The following is a 15,274-nucleotide window of genomic DNA, read 5'->3' as shown; positions in this document are numbered from 1 at the left end:
TGTCATGTACAATATATGATAATATTTTTTCTCTTTTTCTCCCCTTTTTCCTTTTCATTAAGCACTAACAGCCCTATTCCTACTGTATATTTCCAGGTTCACGTGAACATGCCTGCACTCTGCATGGTTACATATTGCTCCAGCGGAGTGGTTATGTATATGTCAGTTAAATGGCAGTTTACACACAACTGTGTTTTATATTTTTTAGATCAAACAGCCAGACTGTTGTGGTTTTACAATTTCCATCCGTCCCATTTTCGCTTTGCAGCATCATCCAGGCAGTACTACAGGGAGAGGGGGCAAAGATCCACCACGCTGTGCACTGAAAAACAGAACCGAATTAATAATCAGGCTATTGGTATTTCTGAGTGTGATTAGTGAGGGTAGCAACATTTAGTTCTTTAATGAGTCACTGATATTGGTCTCTAGTTTAGGCATGAAATTACTTTAGGAAAAGGGTTGAAGGTTTGATTTAAAATGCGCTCTTTCAGAATGTTAACCCGATGTTAGAAGCTTCTCCCCCATTTTTTGGTTACTAGAGTGATTAATCCCACCCTACTTAATATATGATTTAAGTAAGATGGGGTAAAAAGGAGTGACAGTGAAGGCACCCCCCCCACCCCCTCTGAAAAGTTTAGAGCTTTTATATTTATTTGTCTTTTTTATGGCTGGTAATTATAATAGTAGCAGTTGCACTAATAAAATACTGCGTGTGTTAAGCTATTTTATTGAAAATGTTTTTCAATCTTTGCTGAGATATTCTTCAGTAAGAATATTAACTGAAGGGTTTCCACCGCCCTACAGAAACCTGCGATTGTTGTGTCATTCATTCTACTTCCTCCTTACATCGCAGTGCCAGGAGAATTGTGAGTCAAGTAAGCCTGAGGTATTTTATATCACTTTGGAGAGCAACATTGGTGACTGTGTGCCTGGCACACTATTAGCCCAAATCCCTTGTTTACCTGGGTATTACAGGTAAAATGGAGATTATTATCCCTTTCCTGGGAACTTGGTTACAGTGTAGAGCGAGATCAGGCTCCTGTTGCATCCAAAATTGCTGTGATTAGGCCACATAATCCAGTATCGCAAGGGAGTAACCACAATGGCTTGAATATATTCCACCTGACATTTAGTTGAGCCAGATCTCTGATTGGCACTTGATTAGCAACTAATCCATGTCATTATCTCCTTCAGTGAAATTAGTTGAGTAGAAAATGGTGTCGTAAATCACAGAGGTAGGACTAAGGAGGGGCTTTGATCAGTGTACAGCTCTAAAAGTGCTAGGAGGAGAGTTGAAATATGTTGTTGCCATGGATACTACAAAAAAAAAATAAGTGAGAGGCAATATATGGCTCAGTGGTTTCAGGAATATGCTCGGTTTTGTGAGGAAACAGCAACTCTCAGAGTGAAAAAAGTATTGACAAAAGTTTTGGTTCTTATCTCCTGATCGGCGCTCATGAAGAGCTGGCGTTGCTGACATAGTCACAGAGGTTGAAGTTTAGATCCACCTTGATACAAGTGACTAGTCCCCTCTGTTAGATTATGAACTGATGTGCAGACCTCTCCATTTCCTGCCAGGTAAAATCCACCCCCCCCCCCCCCCCCCCCCCTTTTCCTGCCCACCCTGGCCTGCCTTCTCTGGCTCCAGTCCTGAACCTAACCCTCAGAGGAGAGGAAAATAATTAGGAGAGAAAATTGCTGCTGACACTATTTCTGAAAAGCAGGGTATTGTAATGAGAGCAGAGCAGGTATTCATTGTGTCTGAGGGAGCGATTGAAAGCCCTTGGTTTTCAGGCTGCCTGGGAGAAGCCCAGGGAGAGTAAGCAGAGCTTTGCTGAGTCCCTTAATGCATGTGGGAACGGAGCCTTGAGAGGACAAGGTAGAGGTGTCTCCAACAATGGCAGGAGCCAAGGTTACAGCTGAGTAACTAATTCAAACTGCTCGAGACTGACACACACACTCATACGCACACACTCTTGTCTCCTTTGTCTCTCTCAATATGTCTCTCCCTCTGTCTCTTGCTCTCTCCTAGTTCCCATTATGTGTTCAGAGAGATGCCGTCCAGCCACTGCTCAAAGTTATCTTCATTAGCTGTGTGGACTTGCTGGAGTGGCTGCTCTGGGAAGCTTTTTCTGAGCAAGGCACTCAGAGAAGATGAATAAATGTTTTGTCCCACATAGGCCCAGCCTAAAGCAGTGGCAGGCTGCGAGGAGAGAGATAGATGAGGTATTAACTGTTATATTTTTCAGCGGGGGCTGAGGAAGCCCAGTGGTGGGGTTGATAGAAGCAGATGCTGCCACCTGAATATTAAACCAGTTAAATGAAATGTCCTCTGTAAAGAAGTCCTAATAGGAGTTAAAATATAGCACTGAGCACCACTGGCTGTGCATCACGTAGCTGAGCACATGTTCATCTCAAGGCTTCTGCTTGACATGTGATTCAGCCTAAAAGCTGGGATAAAAAGAGGTCACTTTGATCATCTCTTAGTGCTGTGATGCAGGTGCAGCACCAGGATGATGATTTAGCATTTGAATGATTACTGCATCTAAATATAATGAAACAGGGACATGGGCACAATGGTGTACATGAGTCTTTTGAGACTACTGAAACACAGTACTGTGGGTGATCATAAAACTTCTTTAGCCATATAGAATTGAAATGCACTGAGCTTAGACTGTAGCTGCAAAAATATTGCAATAAACAATGTTGACCCGATGCTTAAATATGTAGATAATCAAAAAAAAAAAAAAAAGCTTATTGTTATTTTTTTTAATTGCTTTGATGTTTTGTTGTGAAGGGGAGCGAATAGACTCGTCTTTTTTCTCAGGTGAATGTTAATGCCATTCTTAGTTAATGAAAATCTGAGACTGCCTTTGTAATGTTGCAGGCATCCATAATAGAAATCTGCAGGGAATAATGGTGAGATCCCACTTAAATGAGAAAATAAATTGATGGCCAAATTGCATGTGGGTCATATCTCCACTTATGGGAACTCAGATCTGCTTTTAGTTGCCTAAATAATGGACAGAGAAAACTGTACTCACAATCAAGTTTAGATTGCCTCCACTCCGCAATTTAATTTCAAATTACAAAGTGCATCTGAAACCTCTCTCTGTTTCTGTGCTTCTCCACTCCTCTCTATATCTCTTTCTCAGACACAGAAATAAACACGCATATTACCCACAATGCATCTGCTGTATTCCATCCATTTATGTGAAGTGGTTGACGTAAAGCAGGTAAATTAAATCTGTGGCTTTACCATCCAAGATTCTGGCAATCACCCAGATCAGTTTAGCATCTCTTGTATTTCCAGGCACTGTGAAGAAATTTCCAGGCTTTTAGGGGCTCGCTGGCATAAGATGCGCAGTGACACACTCAGAAAAAGTAGCTAATGCAACTGTGAACAGGAGGAGGAGGGAAATAAAATCAGGGACTATTATCAGCCATCTTATTTTTCAGCTACTGAGATAAAACACAGAATCTCATGTGCTTTTGTTCACCATGTTCCTGAGGTGCTCATAGGTAAAATATCGGTTCTGCTCAGTAGTGATGAGTGTCTGTGGAGGACGGACTCCCACGGGAACTCTGTACAACAGAGGAGGGCAGTATAATATTTTCCAAACCTGTCTGTCTTCATATGACCATTAAAAGATGGTAGTTTGCTTCCCACCTGTGCAAGGGAAGCATAAAAGATATTTGCTGAACTGTTTCTCCTTCCTTTTTTCAGACTAGAATGTTCTTTTTTAAAGGATTTATTGCCTTCAGAACGGCCTCAATTCTTTGTTGCATACATTCAGCAAGGTGCTGGAAACATTGCTTAGAGGTTTTTGTCCATATTGACATAATGACATCACACAGTTGCTGCAGATTTGTCAGCTGCACATCCACGATGGGAATCTCCTGTTCCATCTCATTCCAAAGGGTCTCTGTTGGATTGAGATCTGGTGGCTGTGGAGGCCCTTTTGAGTACACTGAGCACACTGTGTTCAAGAAGCCTGTTTGAGATGATTTGAACTTTTGACATTTGTGACATGATTTGTGTTATCCTGCGGAAAGTGTACCATGAGAAGATGGGTACACTGTGGTCATAAAGGAATAGACATGGTCAGCAACAATAATCAGGTAGGCTGTGGCATTTAAATGATTCTCAGTTGGCACTAAGGGGCCCAAAGTGTACTGAAAAGATATCCCTCACACCATTACACCACCATTAGTAGGCCAAACAGTTTGATAGAAGATGAATCCATGCTTTCATGCTATTTACACCAAATTCTGATATTACCATATGAGTGTCGCTACAGAATTTGAGGCTCACCTTTCTTGCCTCATCGTTTGATGGAAGTGAACATTATCAACCTACAGAGGGCTGAATTCAAAGACACCCTGAAAATCAAAGTGAAAAAAATGATGTGGAGGGTCGGCACATTTTGCTGAAATTTCATTGCAGAAATTCAAAATGGTGCTCAGTAGTTTGTATGGCCCCATATATTATAATAATAATAATAACAACCACAACAACAACAACATAATACACTTATGCAAAGTTTGGTGGAGGGAGGATTATGGTGTGGGGTTGTTTTTCAGGAGTTCCAGTGAAAGGAACTCTTAATGCTTCAGCATACCAAGATATTTTGGACAATTTCATGCTCCCATCTTTGTGGGAACAGTTTGGGGATGGCCCCTTCCTGTTCCATCATGACTGCCCACTACTGCACAAAGCAGGTCCATAAAGACATGGATGAGGAAGTTTGGTGTGGAAGAACATGACTGGCCTGCACAGAGTCCTGACCTCAGCCTGATAGAGCACCTTTGGGATGAATTAGAGTGGAGACTGTGAGCCAGGCCATCTCATTCAACATCAGTGTCTGACCTCACTCTGACCTGCTTCTGGAAGAATGGCCAAAAATTCCCATAAACACTCCTAAACCTTGTGGAAAGCCTTCCCATAAGAGTTGAAACTGTTATAGCTGCAAAGGGTGGGCCGACATCATATTAAACCCTGTGGATTGAGAATGGGAATGTGTGTGAACGCAAATACTTTTGGCAATATTGTGTGTGTACCAAATATTCAAGCTTCCAGTTCAGCAGGCTTTTGAGTTTAACAATTCATATTTGCAGAGATTCAGATCGATGTTGTCCATGATCATGGACAATCTTGTTTGCACAGTGGATATTACAAAAATGCCAAGCCGGCAGCCAGCGCTACATCTGCTCTTGTGTTGAGTAGCTTTCATTGGCACCACAGCGATCCCTCCTCATATCCACATCACTGTCAAACTCTTGTTACTTTTTTGAAAAGCCATCAGGATTCGTCTCTGTCAACTGCCTGTCCTTCAGTCCATTAAAGATGATTGATAGAGCTAGAAAATCTTCCACCCAGCTGTTGTTGTTGACTCATCTCTGAGAAATTGAAAGGAGCTGAGAAAAAGACCATCCCTCATCAAAAGACCTTTTGTTTGTGTTGATGATGTGAAACAAAATAGATTTTAGAAGATAGGTTATAACTAATTTTCAGCCTTTTTTATTCCACTGTTATTTTGGCTCTGTATAGGAATAATTATTAGATTATAGATAAAAACAGTGATCAGTCACATTTTTCATGAATCTGAATATTAAAAAAATGTTTAACGCTATCCTGCAGGCTGTTAATTCTATGATCTTAACTATCAACTGTTTTAGCACTGAGAGATGAAGTTAGTCTCGGAGACTTTTTCCCTGCATTGATCAAGTCTTAACAAAGAACAACCAAAAAATAGGCACGTCTGTTTGTCCAACTCCTACCGTTTCCTCCTACCTCTGTTTTCCTCTAATGGCTGGTGAGGATTTTTACAGGACAACTTGAGGAGGATTTTATCATGTTTCAGTGTGATTGATAACATGCTCTTGGGGGGATGTCAGGCTTTCAGAGACGGATAATGCGGATTTCTATCTCTCTGCCTTCCCCTGTAAGACGTGCCATCAATCAGATGTATCATGGCCTTAACCCGGTAAAATTAAAACCTTAGAAGGGCGGGGGCCAGGGGTCTCCGCAGAACCAGGACACACACATCAACAGGGAGCATGACAGAATCAGAACACAGATCCACATCATAACAGGATCACCACAGAGAACAGGGTGGATTCCACAGCGGGCCAGAAAATACAGTTAATGATCGGACTGCATATCGCTGTTGACAGAGGAGAGAGATTACAGGAAGAACAGTCTCATTTTCACTGTGTGCGGAGGCGTTATTAGATCCTAGCCCAGCTAATTTCATTCCTAAGCTTGTCAATATTTACCAGCAATAGGCACAGCACTCTATGGCAGACACAGCCTCCCTATAGAGAGGAGATACAGCACTAGGGAGCTGATTTGAAAACGCAGACATTCAGTAACTGGAATCAAACCCATAAACATAATTTTCAGCTTGTTGCTGGCTGTTTGTTTTCTCATGATAAAGCACACAAACTCCTAATTAGCCCAGCTGGCTTGGGATATGTTGAGTGCCTAGTTTTACATGTTTCTCCTCAGGTAGGCTCTTACCTCTCTTTGTATGTCTGTTTGTTTCAGTTGATGGCTGCATACACAAAGCGGCTGGGTCCTGTCTGTATGACGAGTGTCACTCGCTAAATGGCTGTGAAACTGGCAAAGCCAAGATCACCTGCGGCTATGATCTCCCTGCAAGATGTGAGTATCAGTAATTATTAGCCTTTTCTGTTTGTTTTCGTAATGTGTGCAGAGGTGCCTTCCAGGAATTTTCTCTAATTAAAACTGTTGCCATTGAGAGTTACATCACCTGACAGTGAGCATTAAGAAGGAGTGGTAAGCATTAGAGCGTTGAAACACGGCGCTCTCCAGCATTAATCTGTATAGTTTTTTTTTATAAAATTGCTGGTTTCTTTTCAAACATAAGGCTTCTGAACCAGCTGGCAGATTGCTCTGCAAACATTAAAACAAATGTTGTGTTTTTGCATCGCTTTTGATTTAAAGGGTTTTTGTCATTCATATGCGCACATGTATTATATTTCAAACTGAGGTCACTGTTCCTGTAAATTTTTTTGGATAAAAATTTTCAAACTAAACTCACACATGCTTACATACACACATGCGCACCCTCATATAATGACTGAGGTCATTATATGAGTGCCAAAAACAGAGTGGGCTGCTTTTGATGTCGAACAGAAGAACCTGTGAATTCAAATGAGTTGGTTTTAAGAGCTCATTTGAAATAAATAGAGAATTGTTATTTGGAAGATAATTAATATGATTGGTTCTTGCTGTACGGCTGGATGAGAGTGTCATCTGCACACAAACAAAGACATTAAGGAAGCTATTAGTTGCTTAATTTGATTGATTTTTCATCCCTGATTTATTCTGTTAACAGATCACATAAATCTTACTATCATGAAGATGAATGAATAAATGATCAAAAGTTGGACTCGGCAGTTTTGTTTTTCCCCTCTGTCACGGACATAATGTTTTGTAATCAAGTTAAGAAAGTCAGCGTTTGTGTTCGTGTATGTGTGCAGCCTCATCTCACAATCGAATCACTTTTGTGGGCGACATTTCCAAACTAAATTCTTTTGATAATTGTCCTTAATTCATGTGTCACTTTTCAAACTTTGTCACAAGCTCCTTTCCTTGCAAACTTGAAATGGAAAACATGATAGGATGGAAGAAATGTCACTTGGTGTAATTCGGTCGAGACAAACGTCCCAGCAGTCCTAACCTAACCCTGAAGGATTTCCGTGAGACAGCCAAGAGAAGACATTGAGGCTCAGATGAAATTAGGTTGTGTTAATACGGTATGTCGTAAAGATGTCAAACAAATGGAGCAGATAAACTGTGAGTCTGTCTTGTGGGCAGCAAGTTTAAGTGTCTGCAGCTCCAAAACAGGGTGCACCGTGACAATTTAATAACCTGCAATGTCACCTGGGAGCAATCACGCTGCCATTGGGTGCTGTTATTGTAATTATCTCTGGGCAAAACACCTTCTCCACGCTGATAACTCGTTATAGATTGTGTAGTTCTTTACCAGGAACAGTCAGTTCATTTTTGAATGTGATGTTATTTTATATTAAAGCATCTTTACTCGGAGCCAGTATCATCTTGCAGCTCTGATCACTGTCGTAATAGCGTTGTCTCTTGTCTGCTCGTGGGGACTGACAGTTGCTTTACTTTTCTTTGTGAGCTCAGCTCTGACAAGCCCAAAGTCTATCCACAGTTTGGATTTTATTCCTTTTGCATTAATTTCTGTCTCTGACTTATTTGTTCCACCTCCCCACACACTATAAAGCTGCCGTGACTGCAAACAACATCTTTTCACTGTACAAAATCTCAAATAATAGTCTGTCCACCCCCTCACCACTGAACAAAGTAAACAAACACGACAGCAGACAATTTTCTCATTTTTGAATTTCCCTAAATTCAGGGATGTCACATGTAGGCGTATCAATAAAAGGGTAAAAGCTTGCAGTGAAATAGCAGAGTATATTTTTTATTAATTGAAAATTAATATTATGTTAATGGTCCTGCTGTGGTTGAAGCTGAACACATAAACTGAATAAAATTAGTTTTTTAATTTGTATAATGAACTGAAGATAGCAGATGGATTATCACGATGACTGAGAGAAGTGTCTTTTGACAATGCAAAAAGTAGCTCTGTGGTCAGTCTCTTGCTTAGAGAACATCTGAGGGGGCTGCTGCTTTTTATTTCCATTTCCATTTGTAACAATTATTACAAAATCTCAATTATATGTCAAGCTAACAAATGTAAAATACCATAAAAAAAATTCCAGTTTTTTATTTTTTATCTTTATTTGGTAAAATCAAACTGAAGAACTTGATCCATGGACTTTAAATAATAACACAAAGTTGTTTGATACAGAGGCCAAAGGAAGAACAAGCACATACACGAGTGAAAATTAAAGAAATGCATTATAGATGTGTGACAAATTAAAGGAAAACCCAATATGAAGTTCCCCTCACTGTAGGGGTCAAGCATTAAGATTGGTTCAGTATATGACCCACATGCAGGCACAGAGACTACTTGCAAAAACATAAGCTGAGGTTTATTAACCAAAGCTGAGCACAATAAATAATTCTATGAAAGTCCACGAAAACAAACAAGAACAGCAGCAGCAGGCAAAGGTGCAGAAAAGGACAGGCTGGCAAGAAAAAGAAAGAAAAAAAGCAACAGGAACAAACAGAAGGAGAAGGAAAGTTAAAAAAAAAACCAAAACAAAACAAAACCCACAAAACAAGGCACAGATCAGGGCCTCATTCCAAAATGCAGGTTTAGTGAAAAAAATTAGTTTTCTCTTTTAACCCTGAGATGAGAGAAACTCTGCGTTTTCTTGTCCAGAAAGAGCGTTAACTTCAACTCTGATTCAGTTGCTGGGGTAACAGACTTTGTGACCCTAACCTGTTCTTTGGTAGTTTTTTTTTTTTAACAAAGCTCGAGCTTCTCTCTGCTGCGTTTGAACCAAGTAACTCACACTCAGTTTATTTTCCTCGTTTATATTGTTGGTGTCAAAGTGCACAGCACAGTCGTGACTGTTATCAGGTAAGAGGTGTCTCATCTGTTTCTTCACATTTCTATCTTCAGTTCCTGCCAGGTTACAACTGAATAATTAGAATTAAAGGTACAATAAAAATTTTTTTTAGGGTTTTTTTTATAGAAAGAATGTTGTATTCATAAATATACACATTAGTGTGTAATTATGTCTTCCAACAAATTGATGCATTGTCATAAACTTGAATCCATTAAAAATATAAAGGAGTGGGCACTGGTTTGTGGAAGCTGCCATCTTGCCCCCTTTTCTTGAATACAGTGGCCGAGATGGACGTCGCCGTTCCACCTAATCGTGTTTTAAGTATGCGGCTAGAGACCGGCCACATTTATACAGGACGCCTTCTAAGTTACTTTTAATTTAAAGATCACAAACTATACTATGCTTGACCATCTAACATTTGTACATGTATATTTTCATCATCTCTTTCTTATTATGTCTTTTTCCTCCTCCTCCTCCACTGCCGTCCTCCTCCACAGAAAACGGGACCCTTTAACACACGAAAACATGCACAAACATGCCCGAGTTGTTTGAGTTGTCTGAATTGGGAGGGGTAAGATAACAGAATTCACACAATCGGCAATCTACTGACATTTAGTTGTGAGATTTTACACACTGTACTTTTAAGAAATCTAATGTAAAATCCTGTGATAGATTGGTGAACTGTGCGTAGGCTGCAGCCTCCCCACCCATCCTGATCCTTAAGACAAATTTCATGGTCCACACATGTTCATAATTCTCGGTCCCCTGGATTAAAATGGAAGCTCTGCTTATTATTTACTCATTGCCACTGGGGAATCCTGGTATTGGAGCTCGACTGATGATGGCTTTCTTTAATTACTTGCACACATACTCAATCAGGGGGGCATACTCTGAGTTGAGTGAATAAAATCAACTGTAATCTCATCTCAGTGTCCCGTCTCAGAGGTAATCGAGTCAAAGTTTTTGGTTAAAGTCAAACTTTGTTGAAGCTGCTTTCTGGAACAGGGCCCAACATAGCAGAAGTCTGAATAAGACAAAGGTGTGTGAACTAAGTTAGGCTTCACATCAAATTTTACTAGCTGTCAAGACAGCTAGACAGAAAAAAACTTTATATTCACAGTGCATGTTGTCTGTCACGTATTGATTTCTGTAGGCTGTCAGCTGCAAAGGCATTTAAGTCAAACAATACTATCAAAACACTGAAGTGTCAGGATTTAATTGGGGAGATAGATATCATGTGAACCAGTCAGTTACAGGACCAAGTGAACACACACATTTTATTTTACATTGTTAGCACTTTATAGTGGCTCCATACTGTAGCAACAAGCCAAAGATCCCCCAGTTCAATCCCAGGAGGAGACACAAATCCTTTGAGGTTGTGACAGAAAGGCCATCCGGCATGGAAACGCTGCCAAATCAAACATGCAGAGCTGCGGTGGCCCCTTGTGAGTAAGAGAGCAGCTGAATATAGCTTTAGTATTTTCACTATAAATGTAACTTTGTAAATACATTTTTAAATTGTCAAAAACAAAATATAATTTTTGTGTCTTATTTCATGCAGAACTGCGTCTGCTGACGCATATCTGCAGATGGTGGCTCCTCGGCTCTTCCAAAGTGAGAAGAGCACAGACAGATGGACTATTTAGCGTTTACATCTTGGCAAAGCACAATATTTCCAGCGTGGGCATTCGCTTTCTAGTTTTTCCTGAACATTAGTCTGCTTCTCACAATTTTCTATAAACACATAAATCTCTTAGAGGATTGCAGTCTTCTTTAGGGACTCCCCTCTCTGGAATCTGTTCCTCTGGATGTAATTAGACAGTCTAAACATACAATGCGAAGAACCAACTGTATATTTCTTTGCCTTTAATTAGGTTTGCAGGGATTTAGGCTTGGGTTTGCATTGTGTGTCCAGAAGTCATCTAATGACTTTGCCAACAATGCATAGAAACCCATTCATCAGGCTATGTATTCAGCCATTTCTCTTGAAATTATAGTATTTGTGGAGTCTTAAGTGTTATTTAAAAATATCAGCCAAGGTGTATCATTTTTCAGTAGGGAAAAAGATTACACTGGTCAATTTTGTTATTTTTGTAAGAAATTGAGAAATTACAATTTAAACATAATACTCGAAGACACTGGTAAAGCAATAAAATGCTTCCTTGTGTCCCGGAAAACTACTTACTGCCCACAGGGAGTAAAGAAGTAGATCTGAAATCAGAGTTGTCCTTGTTTGGAGATTTGATGTGCAGAGGCAATGGAAAATGACCGGGCTAACCTATCCCATCTCAGCCCCCCCCCCCCCCCCCCAAGACAAGAAAATTGCTCTCCATTACATCCTTCTAAGCAGTTCAGACTGTGAATCCCAGTGGCAAATGAGCCTTTCCTTTAAGAAGGCCAAGCACATGTGGGACTGATTATTATGGGGCTGGCCCAAGATTATTTATCAATGACAGTAATTACCCACCTACCATAGCGGAAAGACTCCAACAAAAGAAAACTGTCTATTACATCAATCTGACAAGGAAATTGTCTGTTTGACCTCATGTTAGACAAGTTACTCATCCGTTCATAGATTAATGATCAAACGAAAACACAATGTCAACTGTAACTAGCTATGTCTCATATTTACGACTTTCCTACTGGAAGCTGTGTTTCAACATTGCGTGCAGTTATTCCATTATTAGCACTTATATTTAAGTATGCGCCATGATTATAAAACATTACGACATACATTTCTCATTGTTATTTATACGCTTAAGTTGCTCTCCTCTGTTATCTGTTCTGAAATCCTTCAAGTTCTGTGGATGTTGCAAGTTGTCCACAGTAGTATTTTTGTAATTCCCACCTAAGGAGGTGCAGCACTGTTATATTAAGCCTTTGTTGGCTTTATACAATCATGTGAACAAGAAAGTTTTCACAGGACTACACAGAGTCCTGTGTAATTAAGTACACCCTTACTGCTTCCATAGGAATAAAGAGGTATAGCCAGATGCAGCTAATGAAATTCAGTTGATTAACTGATCATCAGCAAGTGTGACCAATTCTATAAAAGCATAAACTTTGGCCATTTGGATGCCACAGTCATCTCAGGCCTCAGTTATTATGTTAAATGTAAAGGTTTATGACAGTACAATTAGAAAATGACTGAACAAGTATGGCTTGTTTGGAAGGTTTGCCAGGAGAAAGCCTCTCTCTGTAAAAAAGAACATGTCAGCACGGCTTGGGTTTGTAAAGTTGCATCTGAACAAACCACAAGACCTCTGGAACAATGTCATTTGGACAAACTGGAGATGTTTGACCATAATGTACAGAACCGCAAAAAAACAAACACACCACATCAGCACAAACACCTCATACCAACTGTCAGCACAGAGGTGGAAGGGTGATGGTTTGGACTTGTTTTGCAGCCACAAGACCAGGGCACTTTGCAGTCACTGAGTTGACCATGAACTCCTCTGTATACCAAAGTATTCAAGAATCGAATGTGAGGCCATCTGCCTGTCAGCTAAAGCATGCAGGAGGACAGTGACCCTAAAGCACAGCAGCCAATCTACAGCAGAATGGCTGAAAAAGAAAAGAATCAGGGTGTTGCAATGGTCCAGTCAAAGTCCAGACGTCAACCTGATTGAAATGCTGAGGTGAGACCTCAAGAGAGCTGTGCATAAATGAGTGCCTGCAAACCCCAATGAACTGACGTTGTAAAGAAGAGTGGGCCAGAATTCGCAGTTCTACAATGATGTGAGCGACTGATAGTCATACAGAAAATGATTTCTTAAAGTTACTGCTGCTAAAGGGGTTTCTACCTCAGCTACTGAGTCATGAGGTGTACTTAGTTTTTCACAGGACTCCACAGAGACCTGTGAAAACTTTCTTTTTCACATGTTTTTCATATGGGGTGTTTTTGTGTGTGTGTGTATGTGTGTTTTATTTCATGGAAATAAGTGAGAAGAAAATCAGCAGAACCCTGACAGGGTATTTTATCACATAATCTTCAAGTAAACCTTGGTTCAATATGTGAAACTTTGAAATTCATTGGATAGCAGAAACACTTACAGTTTCTCTTTTACCTTTTAATAAGAAATTATTATAAAGAATGATAAGTTATTATAAAGAATGATAGCCATCCAGCACTTATTAAGAATTACTGTGACTTAAACAGCAGATAAATGTTTGAGAAACCAAATAAGAACAATCTTTAAGTAAAATATAACTCACTTATTAGTAATAATCCACAGTTATCTGCCATTGTTATTGTAATTTAAATGTGTGACAGATTGTAGAATGATATGCAGTGACTGAACTCTACAATGGAGATGTCTGAATCTTATCATTATTATGCTGGTCCACTAGTCCACTCTAATAACGTTTAGCAAAGACCTCGTGGGTTAATCAGCACTTGCACATTTCAGCCCTAGCTGTCACAGTAGACCTAGAAAGTATTTAGGGTTCAAACTAGAGGTCTGCTTGAGAAAGTTAATGTCCCAGAGGAACTTTTAGATAGAGGTTGGCTGTTGTCATTCTCCAGTTTCATCTGAAATCTTTTACCCAGTTTTGTTTTTCTCCCTGGGGCTGCTTTAGATTGACAGTTCCAAACATTTGCACTGTTTATTGTTTTGCCCCCCCCCCCCCCCCCCCCCCAAAAAAAATCTATTATTCCTTGAGCTCTAAGTATATGCTTTAAATAATAAATCATATTTGGATCCAAGAAAGATGGGCCAAGATTTTGTTTTATCGTGTTGCTGTCATAACAGTGGCCTCTTTCGATTTTAATCTTTAATTATTTGTGAAAATGTTGTTATTGAGCTTCTTTCTTACATGGAGAGGACAAACATATTCTCTGTGAATACCATATAAATGTATTTCTATATCTAAAATGTCTGTAGTCTCATTGATCCGAGAACATGTTCAGTCTGCTATTTCACTAACTCTGTAGAGGAACAGTAGTGATTGGGATTCATATGAAGCTTCTGTTCACTCTACGTTATCAGTAGTAAGGTTTTAGATTTCAGCCTTTGGAGTATTGCCTCCAGCCATCCCACTCTGATAGTGTGGAGACACAACCTTATCCACGCAGCACTGAGACACCGGCAAACCTTTGATTACTCTCTTATCTAAGACTAGATGCTAACTGTTTTTAGCACACTCAGCTGATGCTCTGTCTCAACAATGACTTCGTAGTTCTCCAGTGTGCGCTCAAGCTTCGCTTGAACAACATACATCACTTCATTCATTTATTTATTTTCATGCTGCTGCCGCCACATGAGCCTGCTGGCATCGTGTTTCCACTGAAACCATACTGCGGCTTTAGCTTCTGCGTGTGTGTGCTGTCACTGATGTGTTCTCTTTAAAAAATATCAAAACTCGCTGCCTTTCTATTTTCACAAGACATTGTAGTTTGGCACTATCTGCCCGCCAGGCCCACTGAGATCTAAAGGATGTTATCTCTATATCTGTCTCAGTTATTGGCCACGACTTACCTGCTAAGCAAGTAAAAATATATTTAGATAGTATAATTCTATTCTTTTTTGAGAGAACTTTTAAAGTAAGTGCATATACTATTATGTATATTTTATGTGTATATGAAGTTTTATATATATATATATATATATATATATATATATATATATATTGATATTCCTATTTATTTTCCTGTCTATGAAAGATCATATCTAATTAGTCTGATGGCCGTAAGTGGTCATTACTCACTTTAAATGCATGACAACTTTACAAATGCACA

General features: G+C 39.7%; 1 protein-coding gene across 1 annotated transcript in view; it reads left to right on the top strand.

Moving 5' to 3' along the window:
* macrod2 (mono-ADP ribosylhydrolase 2) overlaps positions 1-15,274 on the top strand; it is a 396,729-nt gene that overhangs the window by 154,094 nt on the left and 227,361 nt on the right. The window contains exon 5 of the mRNA XM_030747747.1: positions 6,551-6,667. Coding sequence (XP_030603607.1) covers positions 6,551-6,667 — 117 coding nt within the window. The remainder of the gene's footprint in view (positions 1-6,550; positions 6,668-15,274) is intronic.

The sequence above is a fragment of the Archocentrus centrarchus genome, chromosome 15 (assembly GCF_007364275.1).
Source record: "Archocentrus centrarchus isolate MPI-CPG fArcCen1 chromosome 15, fArcCen1, whole genome shotgun sequence".
Classification (NCBI taxonomy): domain Eukaryota; kingdom Metazoa; phylum Chordata; class Actinopteri; order Cichliformes; family Cichlidae; genus Archocentrus; species Archocentrus centrarchus.
This window is presented reverse-complemented; position numbering and strand designations above follow the sequence as displayed.